This window comes from Lycium ferocissimum, chromosome 2, assembly GCF_029784015.1.
Source record: "Lycium ferocissimum isolate CSIRO_LF1 chromosome 2, AGI_CSIRO_Lferr_CH_V1, whole genome shotgun sequence".
NCBI lineage: Eukaryota > Viridiplantae > Streptophyta > Magnoliopsida > Solanales > Solanaceae > Lycium > Lycium ferocissimum.
The window spans coordinates 43,303,344-43,322,356 of NC_081343.1; the positions used below are offsets into that span (position 1 = coordinate 43,303,344).

Here is a 19,013-nt window from a genome sequence, read left to right on the forward strand (position 1 = left end):
TATAGATAGCAATCACCTCAAATTCACTTATTTTCCATTTTTGCCCAGTTAATATAGATAGCAATCACCTCAAATTAACTTATTGTCCATGTTTGCCCAATTAATAGAGATAGTAGTCACCTCATATGAACTTACGGTCTACACTATATATAGCTCAATAGGGGTTGCAAGGTTTTGTACAAGCAACAAATCATAATAGAGATTCTTCATAATCACCAATCACATAAGACACTCTAAAGACATGGCTATAAAGAAGGCTTCATACAATTTTTTCGCTGTGGTGTTTGTGATTCTTCTCTCGATTGGTATCTATATCTCTCTACTATATAATACATACACGCTTGTTAATTATATATACACACACATATAACACACTTTTTTTGAATCTTGGATAAAAGCGAGATGCTTCGTGCACCGACCTGTCCTTTCTTTTACGCATAACGCATTTTACTATAGAAATCCCATTTGGAAATTAATGTAAAGAGTATAGTCACCGCATTTTTTTCAAATCCTCTTTAGTTATGTCATGACCCGTGAAATTGTTTTTTTACGTGTGGACCTTTAGCCGATTGAGAGGATTTTGTGTAAATTGAAAGAATTATTTTCATATTATTTACACTACTAACTCAACTTTTACTATGTTGATAGGTTTTCAAAGTGTGGATGCTTGGGGCCCAGCATGTAAGACTAATCAGGACTGCGTAGTTTACTGTAATGTCCCCATTGGTAGAGGCACTGGAATATGCCTGGGTGGACATTGCACATGTGAAGCTTTGGAAAAACATGAATCTATTAGCAATGTCAAAACTGAAGCTGCTAGAAAATTTTTACATGATTAGGAATAGCGATCTATGAATAAATTGTCTTTTCTCTTTTAAATATGATCCACGATTTGAATCAAATATGACAAGGAATTTGATTTTTAATATGTTGGAGGGATTATTTTTGTTCTGTTCTAAGAAAAGAAAATCTTGAAAAACGCTGAGAAACTACTGATTCATCAAAGCCATGTATCCATTATTTTCTAAATTTTGATTTGTTATAGAATTATGCGTATATCGGATGCCGGTAAGTTTTTTTCTCGCTGTGAGTTGAATGGACGATATACTGAAATATCGATACTCATGTTTGGAATAGAACTTTGAAGCGGCAAGTATGTTGACGACTTGCAATTGAAATTAGTAAGAATAACAAAAACAATAACACAAAATAAGGACATACAACTGTTTTGCATTTGAAAAATAAAGAAAAAGGTAACTAAATTAAAGGTTTCCCAAATATTAGTATTTTCTTAGGGGCAAATAGATACGCTGTTGAATCAAATGAGTAAACTTTGTAGTACCTCCTACTTTATTTGCAGAGATATTTTTAACCTAACCAAGCCGAATTTTAAAGTCTCAATTATCAATTGGAACAAATAATTAGATCGCGCGTAGCTTAACAGCTTAGAATAGCTTGTTTTGTCTGGAAAAACTGTAAACGCGGACAGCAGTTTCAGAAATGGTGCATTAATTAAAGCAGATTTAATAAATTTTCAGCAAATACTTTACTAACAAATACATGAGACGAAATAATACTTGTCCTGTCCCAATTTATTTATGTAAAAATATATCGGAGAGGATGATCAAAGCACCTCATTTTCTGTGTTAATTGGGAGCATGGATTTTCTAGTTTTCTAAAATGGTATTTATATTTAACAATTTAAAACCTAAATAAAAAATCCTAATATAAGCTGACATAGTGAATAATTCAAAATTCTTAAAAAGAAAGTAAGAAAATCAGATCCGACGGAATACTTTTTTTTTTTAATTTTCTTTTTTCTTAAAATAGACAAATATCAATCTTTCTTTTTTTTTTTTTTTTTTTTTTTTTTTTTGAGAATATGGGAACCCGACCGCTACCCTTCGGGTGCGCGCAGTGGTAACCCAAATTTCAAGTGCAATAAATTCTCGAAACCACACAAAAGATGAACCCGCACTAGGCAAGCCCCCGTGCGACGAGCCTCGACCTGAAGCGCAAATCCCCTTTGTCGTAGTAGGGGGATTTCAACCCGAGCCTTCCATTATGAAAGTTCTTACGTCTCAACCAACTGGACCACCCTTGCGGGTGACAAATATCAATCTTCCTTACAAGAGAAAGCAACTTCCCAATGACACTGCTGATTAGCTGAGGAATAGTAATAACTTCAAGAACCACATGTAGAAATTTCCACAAGGCTTTAATTAAATAATACAAATGTTTTATCAGCTGGAAGTGTTCCGAACAAGTATTGATATTAGAAAACTGAAAGAAAAGTGACCAAAGAATCAAAATTCAATCTCATACTTGTCATTTGTGAAACCATCTTTAATGACATTTATATTGCAATTTCTATCACAGAACAAGGTGAAAAAGGAAGCCTTCACACCTTAAAATCCTACAGATCAATGCTGTAACTACCAGCCCGATTAGCAGAAACAAGCCATAAACCCTATCTAATCCGTCAACCAAGGGACTATCAGTGTCGAATAGAGTATCTTCCTTGGTCCTTCGGAACCTCTCGGGCCAATATTGCAAGCCATTAAGCAGATTCAACATTCCATCAACTTTACAATAACCTGCTTAGCGATTTGATGAGCATTTTCAAATTGCGCCTAGTAGCTTCATCACCAGTGAATCCCAAAATGTCGGAGCTAATGCTCTGCATAACGTGACAAATGATGAATCACAAAGCATGCAAGTGATTGACACGTTAGAATGACTAGACAACGCAGGAAATTACCTCAATATTCTTCAAAGTGAAGACCAGCGTATATATGGACTTCCGTATCAATTCAGTGTTCTCAGGAGTCATGACCGTGGAGTGCACTTTCCTGAAATTTGGTTCATAAAACAGCATAAGTAGATAATATGGTTTTGCCATGCCTAAAGCAAACAGTAACAGATGCAGCCTCGAAGTAGATGCATAACTTAGGGATCACCTAGAAAGAGTTACAAGCTTTTGAACTCTGCTTTTGTTGTCAATAAAAGGAACTCACTGTTTTTATGAGGAAATTAGAAATCTTTGGCCCTTTTCTGTATCACGTGTACATGTGGCCTAGTGGAGTAGTGGTTAATGAAGTGGGTACAAACGTTGGAAGCAAGGGTTCAAATCCCAAGCGGAGAAAAAAAAATTAGGTGATTTCTTCCCATTTGCCTAAGCCTTGGTAAGCAGCGGTACGTGGTACCTGCAATGGTGGGAGGTAGCAAGTACTCGGAGGAATAGCCAAGGTGCATGCAAGTTGGCCTGAACACCATTATTATTATAAATAAAAAGTAGTACTCCACCAGGAACGAATTAGCATAATCAATAATATCTCAACTTGAACGGTCTAAGCTCAAATAGTAAAATCTGAAAACAAACACCAATTAGATGCATTTCCCACAAGAACATTATTTTATTCAGAGATAACATCAGAACTTTTGCAATCCTTAGCCCAGTTTTGCATGAGCATGACACAGCATTAGGGTGAGAACGATGGATTAAATATGTTCTTGGACTACTACTTCTGGAATGCCGATGAAATTATTGGACAGAAGAGCATAAACTTTGAGGTGGCCTTGAGGAATCTGGCCATAAGCTATGTTCCCTTAGGATTTTAGCTTGTTTCAACAGATATAAGCTCATTTCTCAAGCCATTGCTACAAGGTATGGAATGTCTGCTTTGCAAACGGAAGTGAAAAAACAAAAGATCTGCTTCAATAATAGTTGTGCTTGTGGGGGAACTGGGGAGTAACTTTGCTTCCCAATGAATGTTGTTAAAATGTGTTTGTGTTGTTTAGAAATAAAGGAGCCATCATATCCATCTAAAAATCAATTAAGAAAGATAACTTATCCATTGATGTCACTTTTTCCCATCATGAATCAGAATTGAACAATAAAAAGTGACGAACATCTGCCTACTGATATGATTCTCCTTTTTTAAACCAGTACTCATTGATACAATTCTTAATTCCGTCTGATATCTACGAAATCAATTTCTAGCCCCCTAACATAATCAAGAAAAAGAAAATGCAACCTACGCTCCTCCACCCCCCCCCCTCTCTCTCTCTCTCTCTCCCTCTCTATCTTTTTACAACACACACACACACAGAGATATACAAATAAAGGGCAGCCCGGTGCACTAAGCTCCCGCTATGCGCGGGGTCCGGGGAAGATATATATATATATATATATATATAGAGAGAGAGAGAGAGAGAGAGATAACGACCAAAGAGGCAATTTTTTTTATTTTATTTTTTTTGTCAATAATAGATAAAATGCCTTCGTCACATGGTGGGAAGTTCCTCTTTGAAATGAACTAATCCGTCCAGTTTCATAATTACTGCATAATTGAATTTTCCACTTACTTTATGCAAATAGTGTATCTTTTCCTTTGAATTATAATGCATACAAACTTGCCTTCTGTCAAGATCACATAAATGAATAAGTACAGATAATGTGTCTATATGTTTAAAAAAAAAAAAGCACAGATCACGTATAAGATATGTAGAACAAATTTATATGCATATAGTGTCGGCTGTGTGAATATAATGCACTATTTTTAGATTTGAGGCAGTCCCAATTCTTAAAACTATTACGATATATAGGTCTATGCGCTCGATAAATATTGACCGAATCAACACACATCACATACACCTTGGTAAAGAAATGCATGACATTTGGAGCTCCAAGTTTTGAACTAGGTGGTTCTCTACTTCTTAAAAATTAAAAATAAATAAATAAACAAAAAGCGCAAAATCCACATATAGCACACAGACATTATGACTCAGGTTAAGTAGTATGTAACATAAGATGCATACAGTGTTTAATTATTTGCAGGGTAGTCTAAAATCCATCTTTTTGTTAAACTTGCTAGCTGCTTAATTGAGTTTTTCTTTCATTAGCCTAGTTCACACCAAATTTAAGCTAAATATTTGGCCTCACAAGTGAGCAGCATGAGCAAAAGTTAATTCATATCACTCAGTTCTATTATCAGCCAACGGAACAATTATCAAGTACATCTTATGGATCACTATTACTGAATCCTTTTTTTTTTTTATCTTGTTCACAAGGCTGAGGTAATAACATGGCTTAAAGATGATCGTTTGAAGCCCTGACAAGGTTCTGCAGACCAGGGTTCAGTAGCATTGGATGGCCAAGTTCGGAATTTTTTATCTAGCATCTCTATTAAGCGAGTACTGTTGAGTTACATAATTGTCCAGATTCCAAAGGCGTATATAGAGGTCAATTGACCCATCGACAGACTCTTGGACTTCACATGGTACAAAAGCCAATGTTTCCTAAGAACATTCTTTTTTTCCTTTTTCCTTTTTGTTGTTCTCGTATGATCTTCTCTAGAGCACACTCACACTCATATGTTCGAATAAAAGCTCACATGTAAAAGAAAATAAGTTACACATGTGTAAAGGTGTTGAGTTATATACATTCCCCAAATTAGCTGTGGGAGAGCTTTCAAAGAAACTTATATAAAGGTCCATGACTACTTCACCCTTGCCTTAAGATATTGGGGCGGATTCTTAGATACTTTCACATGTAGAAATTCTATAATACCCATTAAATAAACATATGAGACTGGTGGAGATAGATGTGGAAATGGAGGAAGGGAGAGACGAAGTGACAGATCAAGCATTTCAAAGCACAAAAACCCTTCTTATAGAAAGTCTTTGATAGTAGTAAATATGCATTTATTGATATCTGCAGTGGAATTGCAGAAGCATCTTCAAAATGCTGGTTAGGCAGTTGAAAAAAGGATGTCTCTAGAAAAGAAGCTATCATAAGTTACTGATTCACCTTATATCCTCAGATGCTAGTGCCAGACTTCGGGTTAAACTCTCAACTTCCTTCATTAAGCCACTATCACGAACATCAGCAAGCATAGGTTGGACATCCTCAGCCATGGCTTTAATCTGAGGTGTCACTACATCAAAGGTACAATGTTTAAACATGAGAATATACTAAATACCTGCAAGGAACACATAAATTGCTCAAGCAGCATAATAGGATGAGCGCAATTGTATGCTAAACATTGACCGCTGTTTCAGTTCTCCCCTCCCCCTCGATAAATTGCCGTACAGACTGATAATGATGAATGTGGTATAGAAAACACATATTGCAGCAGTACTTACAACTCATGGTTTTACACTTACCACCTAACATCTGACAAATAAATAATAGTTGTGCACTTGCTTTTGACATATTATTTAGAATATGCACTGCATGACATATCAGTGTACTGAATGGACATCAATAACTCCATACTGGGTTAGACCAAAACTTTGTCAAGACTAGAGCATTTTTCTGCTGATAGTGATGGCTGCATGAAGCACGAGATGCTAGTTTTTGACAGAATTCTTGAATGGATACACATACTAGAACTAATAATAGTCCAATAAACTTATAGAACTAATCTCATACTATGAAGCACTTGTTTAATAGTTTCACTGTGTCCTAAACCAAGATATGCAACTCAATTCAAATAAATCCTTCATTAAAAAAAAAAAAAAAAAATTGCAAAGCAATCAAGTAGGCCTTGTCTGACAAACCATTCACATATCTCCTCTTCCCAGGTCAGATACTCAGGGTATAATATAATTTTTAATATAATTTGGCTTGCCCAAGCTAATGACCTCAGTAGTCACACTCTGCACTTGCAGAAACATAATAACTTCACAAGCTCTCTTAACTAAGAGAGCTCTCTTAACTAAGAGAGCAAAATAGTCCAAATGCACTTAACGATTTTGTTATCCAACTTCCAAATTTCATCACAGTGAAATATTTACACCAATGCTCTTTATACAGATGCTGCCAAAGAGGATTGAAGTCCATAACATTCGAGTACAACTCATAAAATTGTGTCACACCCAATCGGCTACACTTTTATAGGATGTAAATACATATTGCATTTTTTCGAAAATAACCGGTCCGGAAAGAACTAATCCATCATTTTTTCGAAATTTGTGATTTAACCTAAGCTTAAGATAGCAGTGTTTTCAAAGATGTTCCCACACATGACACTTGGTTTTTAAGGCAAAAATACAAAATGAAATTCTTATTATAAAAGATGTTATGAATTATAAATAGAGATATTTAGCTATTTTTAATTTCAAACTGTGAAATCATTGCATAGTTGAGGGACTATATTCTCATAGTTAAGGGACCATTTATGTCCTTTTTCTCGCTCCAAAACGAAGTGTTATCAATTTGTTTGTCTTCAGATGCTGCCAAAGAGGATCAAGTCCATGATTGGGCATAAAGCACACACTACACTTTTATAGGATGTAAAACATATTGCTTAGGTGGAAAGAACTAAGTTGAAATTTGTGATTTAACCTAAGCTTAAGATAGCAGTGTTTTGAAAGATGTTCCTTGTTTTTAAGGTCTTGAAACTCTTATTATAAAAGATATGAATTATGATGTACCAAAATGGCTTTTAATCTTGTTTGGTCTTAAACATGCCATGTGTATATTGGCTTTTAATCTTGTGGTCTTAAACATGCCATGTGGGATATTGCAATTAACGAGTTGCCAAATTAGGAAAGAGACATTCTTTTTTAAAGAGACAAAAAATGAAATCAAGACAAACAAATTGAAACACATGGAGTATAAGCTAAAAGTACAGAAGTTAAATTCACTCGGTTTATCAGATGACCTTCTTCTTATCTCCTTGAATGAATTAAACCTCATCCATGCAAAGAGAAAAAAGTGGGAGGTGAATAAATTTAAAGCGCATCAGACCTTTGTAAGAAGTGGTTGTGCCTCCTCAACAACATTTAGGGCTCTCTCAGCCAAAGCATAGGTGTTGGACAAACCAATTTCTTCTGCTTCACGGCCAAGTCGTGTGAATATTCCAACTAATGCATCTAAACTAACCCCTTGTTCTCCTTTTATCTTTTGCCTATCACAAATTATCAGACCCTCCTTAACACAATCCGGATCCAGGGGCCCTGCAGAAGGTATTGGGATTGGATCTCGAGGTGTGATATCAATCATGGTTTCCATGATAAGACCTGACTGGTTCACCTCAACTAACGAGTTTCGAGGAATAATTATCTTATCATCTTCAACCTATAAAAACATAATCAATGTTTAAGATCAAAGCATACACAATCAACTATACAACTACTATTACTTTTAAAAAATATAAATAAAAGAGTAAAATACAATTGCAAATATAACAGCTTGTTTGGAAGGTTGTTACCTATTGTATTGTGTTGTTAGTTTAGATACAACGTTTGTTTTGATTGTTAGTTAAATTTTATTGTATCATATTATTAAATCCATCATTATGTAACGTCGAATAGTCCCATCTTATGTAACGACTTATAGAGTGGTTGCGTAGTTACCTTTTTTTTTCATTTGTCTCTTCTTATTATCTAATAATCATATTTTATCCTTTACCGTACCTTTTTATGATAGTTCTACACCGTACCCCTAATTTTCTTGTAGGTTTATCCTTCAAAGTGCTGATATCAACGATACAATCTATCCAGACGTTGTACTCATCAAAACAATACAATACAGTACAGCAGAGTACAATATAATACCATACATTATGAAACAATATGTAATAACCATCCAAACAAGGTGTTAAATGTGACTCACCTCAACAACAGCTTCAACATTTCTCAAGGAAGGATTGACTTTAATCACATTACCAACATTTACTCCTCTGATTCTAACAGGCGTGCCAGTACAAATGCCACAAGCCTGTTCAAACTCAAGCACAGCCGAATACTTCCTAAACCTAGACCTCAACTGAAACCCTCTCAACCAAGCCAAGCTCAATGCCAGCAAAACAGTACCCGAAACCATAAACAACCCAACCCCACCTTCCCAAATGCTCCTTTTTCCAAACCCAAAATCGCTCAATGGACGCATAGTTCGTTTCCATATGTTTCTTGGAACATCAAGAATAACAGAGAGTGGAACTGAAGATGATGCAGGTTGTTGTTGTTCTTGTTCTTGATTATGACCCGTATTTGCAGACATTGATTTAACACTAAAGGTTTGATTTTTAGGCCTGATTTGTGTTTTTGAACAAAACAAACGATCACCCAACATGTTTTTTCTAGTGGGTATGATGGGAAACATGGTAGAATTTGTTGATACATGGACTAAAGCATTTCCAGCCATCATTTACTTTATGTACTTTTGTTGTTATTTGGGCAAAATTGAGCTGGGAAAATGGGAATAGAGATTGAAGATCAACAAAATGGAAGCATATTTGGATGGTTCAGGCTGGAAGCAACCCTAGAGCAGATCAACCACTGAGTGAATCTGTTAAAAACTATTTTTAGACACTACACTTCAGACTGGGAGAGTGACAAAAATGGGCTGATAAAGAGAAAATAGGCTAAGAACATCTTGGAGGCCCAAGATAACTTGGAGTTGGTAGTGAGGAAGATTAGATGCTTTGGGCCTTTTTTTGAAGATCTTTGGGCCCTGGAGGCGAAGGGGGTTTTTTCATCAATCACCTGGCACACCTCTAGTTTAACAAAATTCAATTAACCTCTCTTGAATCGTTTTGGATAACCGAGTCGTTTTTATACGGAAGTCGCTTTGTTAGGAGATTTTATCCCCAATGTGAGACTTTTCGACGCAAATTCAAATTTAATCGGGTCTCAATGCGAATATTGGACACAAAATGGAAAAAAAAAAAAAAAAAAAAAACATCCTTTGCATATTTTTGTAATTTAGAATTTCTCCAAATTACACTGAATAATATTTTCAAAAATTATTAAATATTACTCCTTTCCCTCTGTCAATACACTTTTATTAATTTTCTTGGTTTCACCTAACCAAATTCAATCACACTATATTTGATTTGTCTTACATTTTTTTCTTTTGTTTTGTTTTACTTTTCTGTCCATAAAATGCATGCACCATTAATTTTATCTAGTATTTTTCTCCTCCTTTTCATGATTGTCCACTTTGGATCTATAATCTGTCATACTGGAATCACTTAGACAAACAAAAGATTCAAACTTACCTGTAAATTATCAAATTGATTTATATACGCCATCAACAATGATCTAGAACATTCCACTGGAGAATTGAAAATGTCTAAATATATTCTTGAACAATTTAAGAAGTTCAGATATACCCTACGTAGCTTCTACCATATTAGCCAAATCAAATTAATTTTTTTACTATGAAAAATTGTTAGCGAGAGCGGTATATTTAAAATAGAAAATACTAATATAAGATAAATTTTAGACTTGAAAGGTATATTTGAACCTTTTCCCACTACTTAATTATTATCATCAATCTTTAATTGCAATAAATGAATCATCAAAACACTTATATCTATGTACTCTAATTTTCACCTTACATGACCCAATAACATTGAGACATTATTCATAAAAAATATTTTCCACCATACGAAACGTACAAAGTGCACCAACAAGGGTTAGTGATATAGTGGATGGAATATTTTATCCTTCATCTAACAGGCTCGTTTGAGCCTCACCATTATTAGGGAGTGTTTTCCCATTGGGACTATTCGGCACTAATCCAAATCAATCCGGATTTATTCGGGTTCAATGCGGGTACCGGACCCGGATGGAAAACCAAAAAAAAAAAAAAAAAAAAAAAGGCACAAAGTGCAATAAAGAATTATTTTTGGGAGCGAAACGTAATTTAAGCCTTGTAGTAATTGGACATATAAGTTCCGCCGTTGTTGCCTCCTTTAAACCCTAAACAAAACTTTCTCCATAGAGCTAACAGAGCTGCTCAACAGGAGGAAAAAAAACCAAAGACATCTACTAAAACAAAGATTTGCAAAAAGGTAGAAGAAAAAAATGGCAAAGTCAATGAGATGTAAGAGGGAAAAGAGGTTAAGAGCAATAAGGAGAGAAATAGTTGCTACAGAGCCAAGTGTACTTAAGAAAGAAGCTGCTAAATTAGCTGCCCAAGAAGCTGCCCTTGCTGCCCCTAAACTTGTTGTTAAGTCTCCTTTTAGTTCCACAACTATGGATACAGATGTGTCTACTTCTAACAATGATACTAAAATGGGTATGTTTTTTTTTTTTTTTCTTCTATTTATGTTCTTTTTAATTTAGTGTTCTCCATGAACCCATTTCATGTTTTTGCAATTTAGGGTGTGTTTGGTAGGAAGAAAAATGTTTTCTTGGAAAATAAGTGTGTTTCTTACTTATTTTTCTATAGCATTTGTATATAATCTAGACAAATATGTGGTGAAGATGAGGTTGAAATGTATTTTTCCTTTATTTTTAAGGAACTGATGTTTTCCAGATAATTTGACAATTGAACATGGGAAAATTGGAAAATTTACTCTATATCAAACACACCCTTAATCAGTTATCTGTTTGTTTGATTTGGAATAAATATGATGTCTTTTTTTTTTTGGGTTTATTATGTTCTTTCTTGGGTGCTTTCCTTATTGGAAGAAGTAAATGTTATTCTGATTCTTATATGTATATGTGCTGCAAAATTGAATAAAAAGAGTCTGCTTGTGGTCTAGCAGTGGATATATTTGCTAAAAGGAAAAACTTTGTTGCTTTGGCTGATTCCAGTTTGGAATTTAGTTTTATGTCTTTTTTTCTTCATTTATTTTCCTGTGTGGTTTTTTGGATATTGTTGATAAAAATTAATAAATTATCTCAAAACAGTTTGAAGAACATTATGGAGCAAAAGTTGAGGTATCCTTGTGATGGATTCGTAGAAAGGAAGAAGAGAAAGAATGGAGGAAGACTTGTATATTTATCCAATAATCAGACCCACCACAAACAGTGATGAGTTAAAATGAAATTTAGGGTAAAGTGGAGAGGTTGAGAAAACGATTAAAAAAATTAGTTTTTCGCTACACGGCCAGCAAAATGCAAAAAAAAAAAATTGTATGTTTCTCTAGTGTTGAAACAAAATCAGTAAAAAAAATCTGTTCCATTTCGTTAGAATTGTGGCGAAACGTGAATCAAAAATTTAATTTGCATTTCGCTACACGTCTAACGAAATGCAACAGATTTTTTTACCATTTTGTTGGATATCCAACGAAATGCCCATTATGGTATTAAAAAAAAAAAAAAAGGACATGCCACTTTTGTCTTTAAGCTCCAAAAACGTGCCATTTGGGCGCCGGACTCTAATTTGTGTACTTAGTTTATCTTCTTTTCATTTTTTTTTGTCCTTTTGTCTTCCCCCACCCCCCCCACCCCCCTTTTTTTTTTCTTTTTCTTTAATAAAAGGGAAAAGACAAAATATACAAAAGGACAAAAAAATGAAAAGAAGACAAACTAACCTACGTTGAAAAAAACGGAGAGTAGGCCTACTTTAAACGGAGGGGCGTGAGCTTTTGGGTGGACGGAAATCGTTTCCACTTCACCCCTAATTTATGGCTGGGCGTTCACCTTCATGTGCTGGACTAGCACTTCGGCTTATTAGTAATTCTACCAAAGTAGAGTTGATAATGCTATCAAAAACTACTTAACATCATTTTGCTCTTCAAAGAGTTTCTGGTGAACGAGGGTTTATGTCTTATAAAGTAATGCATCCAAGGGTGTGGTTTAGTGATCAAGCATTGTGGATGCAAACCTTGGAGACTAGACTCAAATCCTAGAAGATACAAAAGCACTAGGTGATTTCTTCACATTTGCCTAAGCTTTGGGAGACTGAGTTACCCGGTACCTTTTCTGGTGAGAGGCAGCATGTGCAGTGAAATAGTCGAGGTGCGCAAGTTGGCCCGAATACCATTGTTAGAAAAAAAAATAGTTGAGATACGCGTAAGCTTGCCAGGACACCACGTCAACCAACATAAAAACTGAAAAAGTTAGATTAGACGGGATTGTAGTGCCTAAATGCAGACAATTCATACATGTAGGTTTCTCTCCCAATAGTATGGTATAATAGATGAAGAGTGTAACATATAGAGTTAATATAAGATGGTTGTAATGGAGACATGTTATCAAGAGTGTTAGATGATTGAAGGATATCTACCGAAGTGCAGGCAACTTCCTTTAAACAGTTTTAAGACCGCCTGTGTTAAATGAGAGTGGACCTTAGGCCTCTAAGGTCCTAAATTGTTGAAAAATGAAGCAACATGAATAGTCAAGGAGCGCACAAGTTGGCCAGAGCACCACCGTTATTAAAAAAATGAAGCAACATGAATGATGCATATATCCGATCTAACTAGTTGGGATTGAGATGTTTTTTTTGCTAACTTTCAAAGGCCGATATTATATAATCATAAATACCTCTTTCTTTTTCTAAATATGGTTAGTAAATTTTGGCTAACTCTTAAGATGCTGCAGATGAGGCAATTTAAGAGATTGAGATAATGTTTGGCCATTTAACACTGATACTCCATTAGATTAACAGCCACTTATCAGCGTCATCTAATTTGTCTCAATCTGTATGTCCAGTGATTTCAGTAGTTATATTGGGAAAAAAATGTAGTTGTATGAATTTTCTGAAGCATATTGCGACAAAAGGAAGATATCTCGTGACTAGAGTCCATTGAATACATTAGTGTCACTAAGTTTAGCTTGTAACTCATCAGTATGCACAATCAAGACATATCTGGGGAACAAGACACCCCTGTTGAGTGTGTCTTCGCATGTTGGTAAAATTAGCTTCCTGATATGTAAGTGCTCTTCCATTTACTTCTTGTAGAAAGATCAATGCATGTGAGTGAGATTTAACTGCTCATTCTACTCCAGTGTTGTGTATCTGCTGGTGCTGCTGAAACGAACAGGAACCTGCACATCTGTATTTTTAGCCTTCTCCCAATATGCTAATTTATCATCATCTTGATTTTCAGATGTGGAGATGGCTGATGGCAATGAAAGTGCAAAATCCTTAAAACCTCTTGGAAAGAAGATGAAAAAGAAGCTTAAAATAGCTAAGAAGAAGAATCATGGCAAGGGAAAGATCAGAAGGAAGAATGTTTAATTGCAGGCTGTTTGTCCTCTGGTAGCTTCTGATGGTCCTCTTGCTTAAGGTTATAGATATCTTGTTGCTGCTTACTGCAAGATCTTGTCGACAAATTCTGCGCATACATTTTAGTATTATATTGGAACTTGAGCATGTGATTTGGATATGCAAATTATGCTCATACAAATTTTGTTTGCTGTCAAAATGAGCCTCAAGTCCTTGAATTTGTCCAAATAGATCATCTGTTTCCTTTTTTTCTTTTACGGTTAGTTGAATATGCGACTTCATGGAACTACGAAGATGTAGAATGTAAACCAACAATGTTAAGGTGTTTTAGTTTTCAGATAAATCAGGTTGACGTGGGAAACACCACCCTTGTTTTGGTTTTTGGCTGACTGTTACACATGGTTAAAAATTGACCGTTTTCCAATTGTTAAGATGTTCATATTTTTAACCAAAGTTTAAGGATGTTCACCCTTAATTATTCTACAGAAAAACGGTAGTAGTACCATTATATATTTACAGTAATAGTACATAGACTTCTATTCTCTACTAGGAGCAAATAGCATCCGGCATTTCCCAACTGTCCTACTATTCATCGGTGTCGAACTGGGGGCTGACTGGAAGCAACGGTTGGAGCCACAGTGGACTCAAGTTAAGCCCCTCAACTTGGTATTGCGATCCACTTCCTAAATGAGCCATTAACAGCCACACCAAACTCAAAAATTCTCCCCCTTGGCACAGATTTTGAGCGTGGAAATTTGGTCTGCTCCATTTTGCTGCCTCCAGTAACCTTTTCATCCACACATCAAAGAGTCTGCTCCATCTTGTATATGCATCCTGGCTACTTATCAAAACATTTGCCAATAGGCTCGCCCGATACAATATTGATCCTTTGGACCTACTACCTTTCTCAGATTCATCAAGGACTAGTTGATCATCTTCTTTCATAGAATCATTAGTAATATTATTGGTCTTGGCTAGGCCAAGAATCTCTTCACAAGCTTTCCTTTGATCTGTTAATGACTTCTTGTTTCCTCGAAGGAACAACTCCGCGACCTCAGCCAATGTCTCTTCAATAGTTTTCTGATATTTTGAAGCAGTCTCCATGCTAGATGGATTGAATGCAACAAGGTACAACACATAATCTGACATAAGCTTACACCGAACGCGAAAATCTTTAACGTGGTTAGACTTCAAGGAATTTAAGATCATCACATTACTATGATCATCATCAAAATGGAAGCAGATTTCAGTGGCAATGTGGGAGAGTATGAGGAATTCCTCATCACTAGTTGCATAGAAGAGCTTATGCGAACTTTCTGTTGGGTACGGGAAGTGATAAGCCCAGTGGTCTTTAGGACATCTGTTTTTCTCCGTGGCAGATCGAAAACTGGTTTGGCCTTTGAAAATATTCTGCGCTGCAGCCTTTCAGCCTGCGGGATTGGTACCTATTCAGACATAATACAATTAAATAACTAAAAGTGCTTTCTCTCGAATATCTTAAGCTTTTAGATGAAATTATCACACAGTTCAACATTGTATCAGAGCAGGCAAAAGGTTCGGAGTTCAAATCTTAACGTCACCCAAAAAGTGGACCACTCCAACATGTGAGGGAGCTTGGCATAATATAATTAAACAACAAAAAGTCTAATTCCTCTTATCAGATTAAGCTATTGAATTGAGTTGGTTACACAGGTCAACAGTACCTGGGATACATACTTTAGCTCGTCCCAAAAGCCAGCAAGGCCAAAGAAACTCAACAAGTTTTGACAACTTCTTGAACGTTGTTGTCGACAATGACTTATAAGGTTATACTGGTGCACAGTTTGTGGGAAGCATCGGCTCCAAATTCGCATCACTAGTTCTGAGGGACGACGTAGCAAAATGCCCAAAATTGGAGACTGCAACATGGATGCAACGACCAAGTAGGATGAAAATATCATAACCATCACAGCTATTGCATCCAGAATAACAGTACCAAAGAGCAAAGCATAGGTAACAGCCACATCCACTGAGCGAAATCCTCCTTTATCCATGAAAGCAAAAACACCCAATGTAGTTACTAACAAAACCCAATAAACTGAACGGGAGATGAGTACGTACTTCTTTTTGGAACGAACTAAAAGTGGGGCCTTCGTGTGTAAGGCCTCGTATATGATATACATTTCAGCCTCCACTACCCTAAATGCTTCATTCCCATCCTTTATATTGTTGCAGACTAACTTCTGACTTGCCTTATATTCCTCCGGTGTAAATTTATCATCCACAATAAGACCTTTATACCTCTCAAACAGATTATTATGCAAATTTAACAACATCCAAGTTCTTTAATTTGGTAGCATCATTAGGACCAGCACTCTTTTTCAATATTTCAGCACTAGAATTTTTTAGATTTTCCCTGGTAGCAAGATATTGCACGCGTGCCCGCTCGATGCATTTGACTATTCCAGCAAGAAAAATGAGGAGTGTGGGAGGCCAGAGTCTATTCTGAGGAAGTGACAAATAAAAGACATAAGCAGAGGCAACGACCTGGAAAATGAAGGCAAAAACATACCTAATCCACAGCTCATTATCTTCAAGAGCAAAAGAGGTTATAGTATCAGCCCCACCAAGGTGTAACAAAAGGAAAGGGGTCCAAAATGTGAGAATAATACTCTTGTAATATTCTTCATTTGGACTATTACTAGAAGAAGGACAGCTAGTGCTGACAGCGTTGGTAATAAGACCAATAACAAAGCCAGGAGCCCAGTCAGCAGCCAGGTAGGACAGCCAAATAAGCAACATCAGCCACTTGTTCCTTGATCTCTTTCTAAATGGTGCTAATAAGAGTGAAATTGCTTGGAGGAAGAGGCTTAAGAGGAGAAATACTTGTAGATTCCATTCATCCCAAGCTTTCTTCACTCTGTTTGGAATTGGAAGTTCCATTTCTCTTGATCACCTCTTTGGTAACAATGTTTAGATAGCTATATTAATGCTTGAAGCAGAATAATTTGTGGCTGTCAAATTTTGCACGTGATGATAAATCTTAGAAATGTCATTATATTAGAGAGTACGTGTCCACAGGCATTTAATTCGAGCTGGATATATAGCTGATGAGATAAATGAGCATAGTGCTACTCTATTATTGTAATGCGTACGAGAGTACAATGATGGACATTGAATAGTCAAAGGAACAACCTACCTAGTATAGAGAGAAACTTGGCTTCCTCTCAATAACTTCACTTACATTACTTTTACTTGCTAAATAAGAATGTTGGGGTTTTGTCGTCCTCACAAACTTGCATCCTCCATTGAAAGCTTGATATGTGTTGTCCGATTTTTAAATTTATTGTCCCATTTTAGTTTGCCCTTGAGTTAATTTCATATTGCTTCAATTGGCACCATGTAATTTTGTAAATAATAGCAACCTTTGAGACATTTTGTAAGGCTCATATAACAATCTAGCTCCAACTCCTCTTGTGCTACTTATTTCTTTTTAAAGTTTTTCTCAATAATGTCACGTGATAACTTTACCTTAATTTATGTGATATTTTTTATTTGTCAAGAGTCGATTTGATTTTATTTTAAGTTAAATTGAATTAAATACAACAAGTTGCAACTCTTATCATATCAATATGATCAATAAATACATTTTACAATATTGATTAAAATTCATACAGTTTAAATCTTGAAAAACGAAGTACCATATAACCGGGACAAAAGAAGTACGTTGCATCATATATGAGATTTTTTGGGTAATTTAATCAAACCGAAATTGTATATTAATCTAAAATCTTACTTAATATCTTTTGAAAAATTATTAAAATTGCCAACACAGCTTTTACTCCATTTCTGATAATTCCACTAACAAAAGTCATTTTTTTTATACAGAAAATAATATCAATATTAAAAACTATAGTAGTTATTAGCGAAGTTTCACTTTCCTTGGATACATAATTTCGCATGGTATTATGAAAATGTGTTATTATATATTTAATAATTGAGAATAACTATTTGTAAATTTTAAGTGACAGTAAACGTAATGAAATTGCATTCAATATAGGTTTACTTTTTCAAGTTAAAGAAAAGAGTATTAGACTTATTAGCTTTTTATTTTCTTAACTTCCACATATCAGACCATGATATAATAAATGTATTAAGAGATTAAGACACATTTGACATTGTACATATTCAGTGTTTGATGATTCCGTCTTATGGAATGGGTTAATTAAAACAGAATTTGAACGCATTATGTTGAATAAAACCATGTAAAAGATTGGCTCATCGATTGACACATTCCTCGAGAGATTTTGGACTTTAGGCATACTCATGACCATCTGTCGAATTCTTGTATAATGAGCTCCGGTACCACCATTGATTATGACATTCCTCGAGAGGTTTTGGACTTTAGGCATACTCATGACCAATCTGTCAAATTCTTATATAATGAGCTTGCTATCAGTAATGGTTTGAGGATAGTAGTTTTCTGTTATTTATTACTTTCAGCTTGAAATTGACACTTGAATTTTTTTTTTTCTTCTAGGAATGTCTAGACAAGAGAATGAACCAACATACTTTGTTTTGATCTTCAAAGTTAGTTAAAATATAATTGCAACAAAGGTAGAAATACCCAAAACATTAAAGAAAAATAAAGAAGAGAATTTGTAAACAAATGATAACCTTCATATGTAGACTCCTGCTAACTGATGTATCGTTTTGTTGCACATTTTGCATGTATATGTCTGTCACTTCTCCGCTATTAACAACTCATAGTATCTTTACATATGTGATGTTGAAAATTATGTTAGCATTTTTTGAATATCAAAATATCTTTCTATGATAAGTTGGTTGGTCAATATATGTTGATTTAATTCACAAAAATTAAGCAAAGTTAATCCTACATATAGTCAAACTCAATTTGAGTTATTGAAGTGTATACTCTAAAAAACTTTCATTAAAATTAAAAGAAGAGGTGTTTTTATATCATGCATTTGCATTTATTTGAAAACAAAAAGAAACTCTAGAATGAGAAAATTGTTCTTCTTTTAACTCTCAAATATGATTTTATTTTTAAGAATTTGCAAAAAATGTTGAACTATTTTTTCAATAACTTAATGCCAAA

The 19,013-nt window shown here is 35.1% G+C and overlaps 2 protein-coding genes, 1 long non-coding RNA gene and 1 pseudogene across 3 annotated transcripts; 1 reads left to right on the forward strand and 3 right to left on the reverse strand.

Moving 5' to 3' along the window:
- Positions 1-2,197: 2,197 nt before the first annotated feature.
- Positions 2,198-9,328, reverse strand: LOC132038498 (protein TRIGALACTOSYLDIACYLGLYCEROL 2, chloroplastic). The gene is made up of 5 exons (XM_059429159.1): positions 8,624-9,328; positions 7,757-8,086; positions 5,813-5,928; positions 2,762-2,852; positions 2,198-2,680 (listed from the first exon to the last, which is right to left on the reverse strand). The coding sequence occupies exons 1-5, from the start codon at positions 9,155-9,157 to the stop codon at positions 2,588-2,590; spliced, it is 1,164 nt and encodes a 387-aa protein (XP_059285142.1). The 5' UTR covers positions 9,158-9,328; the 3' UTR covers positions 2,198-2,587.
- Positions 9,329-10,723: 1,395 nt separating this feature from the next.
- On the forward strand, positions 10,724-14,276 carry LOC132038507 (uncharacterized). The gene is made up of 2 exons (XM_059429167.1): positions 10,724-11,035; positions 13,797-14,276. Exons 1-2 carry the CDS (start codon positions 10,822-10,824, stop codon positions 13,925-13,927), a joined length of 345 nt encoding a protein of 114 aa, XP_059285150.1. The 5' UTR covers positions 10,724-10,821; the 3' UTR covers positions 13,928-14,276.
- LOC132038521 (uncharacterized) lies at positions 12,859-13,145 on the reverse strand. The gene is made up of 2 exons (XR_009410162.1): positions 13,114-13,145; positions 12,859-13,051 (listed from the first exon to the last, which is right to left on the reverse strand). It is a non-coding gene; the product is annotated as an uncharacterized LOC132038521 (long non-coding RNA).
- Positions 14,277-14,348: 72 nt separating the features above from the next.
- On the reverse strand, positions 14,349-17,102 carry LOC132038514 (uncharacterized; annotated as a pseudogene).
- Positions 17,103-19,013: the final 1,911 nt, after the last annotated feature.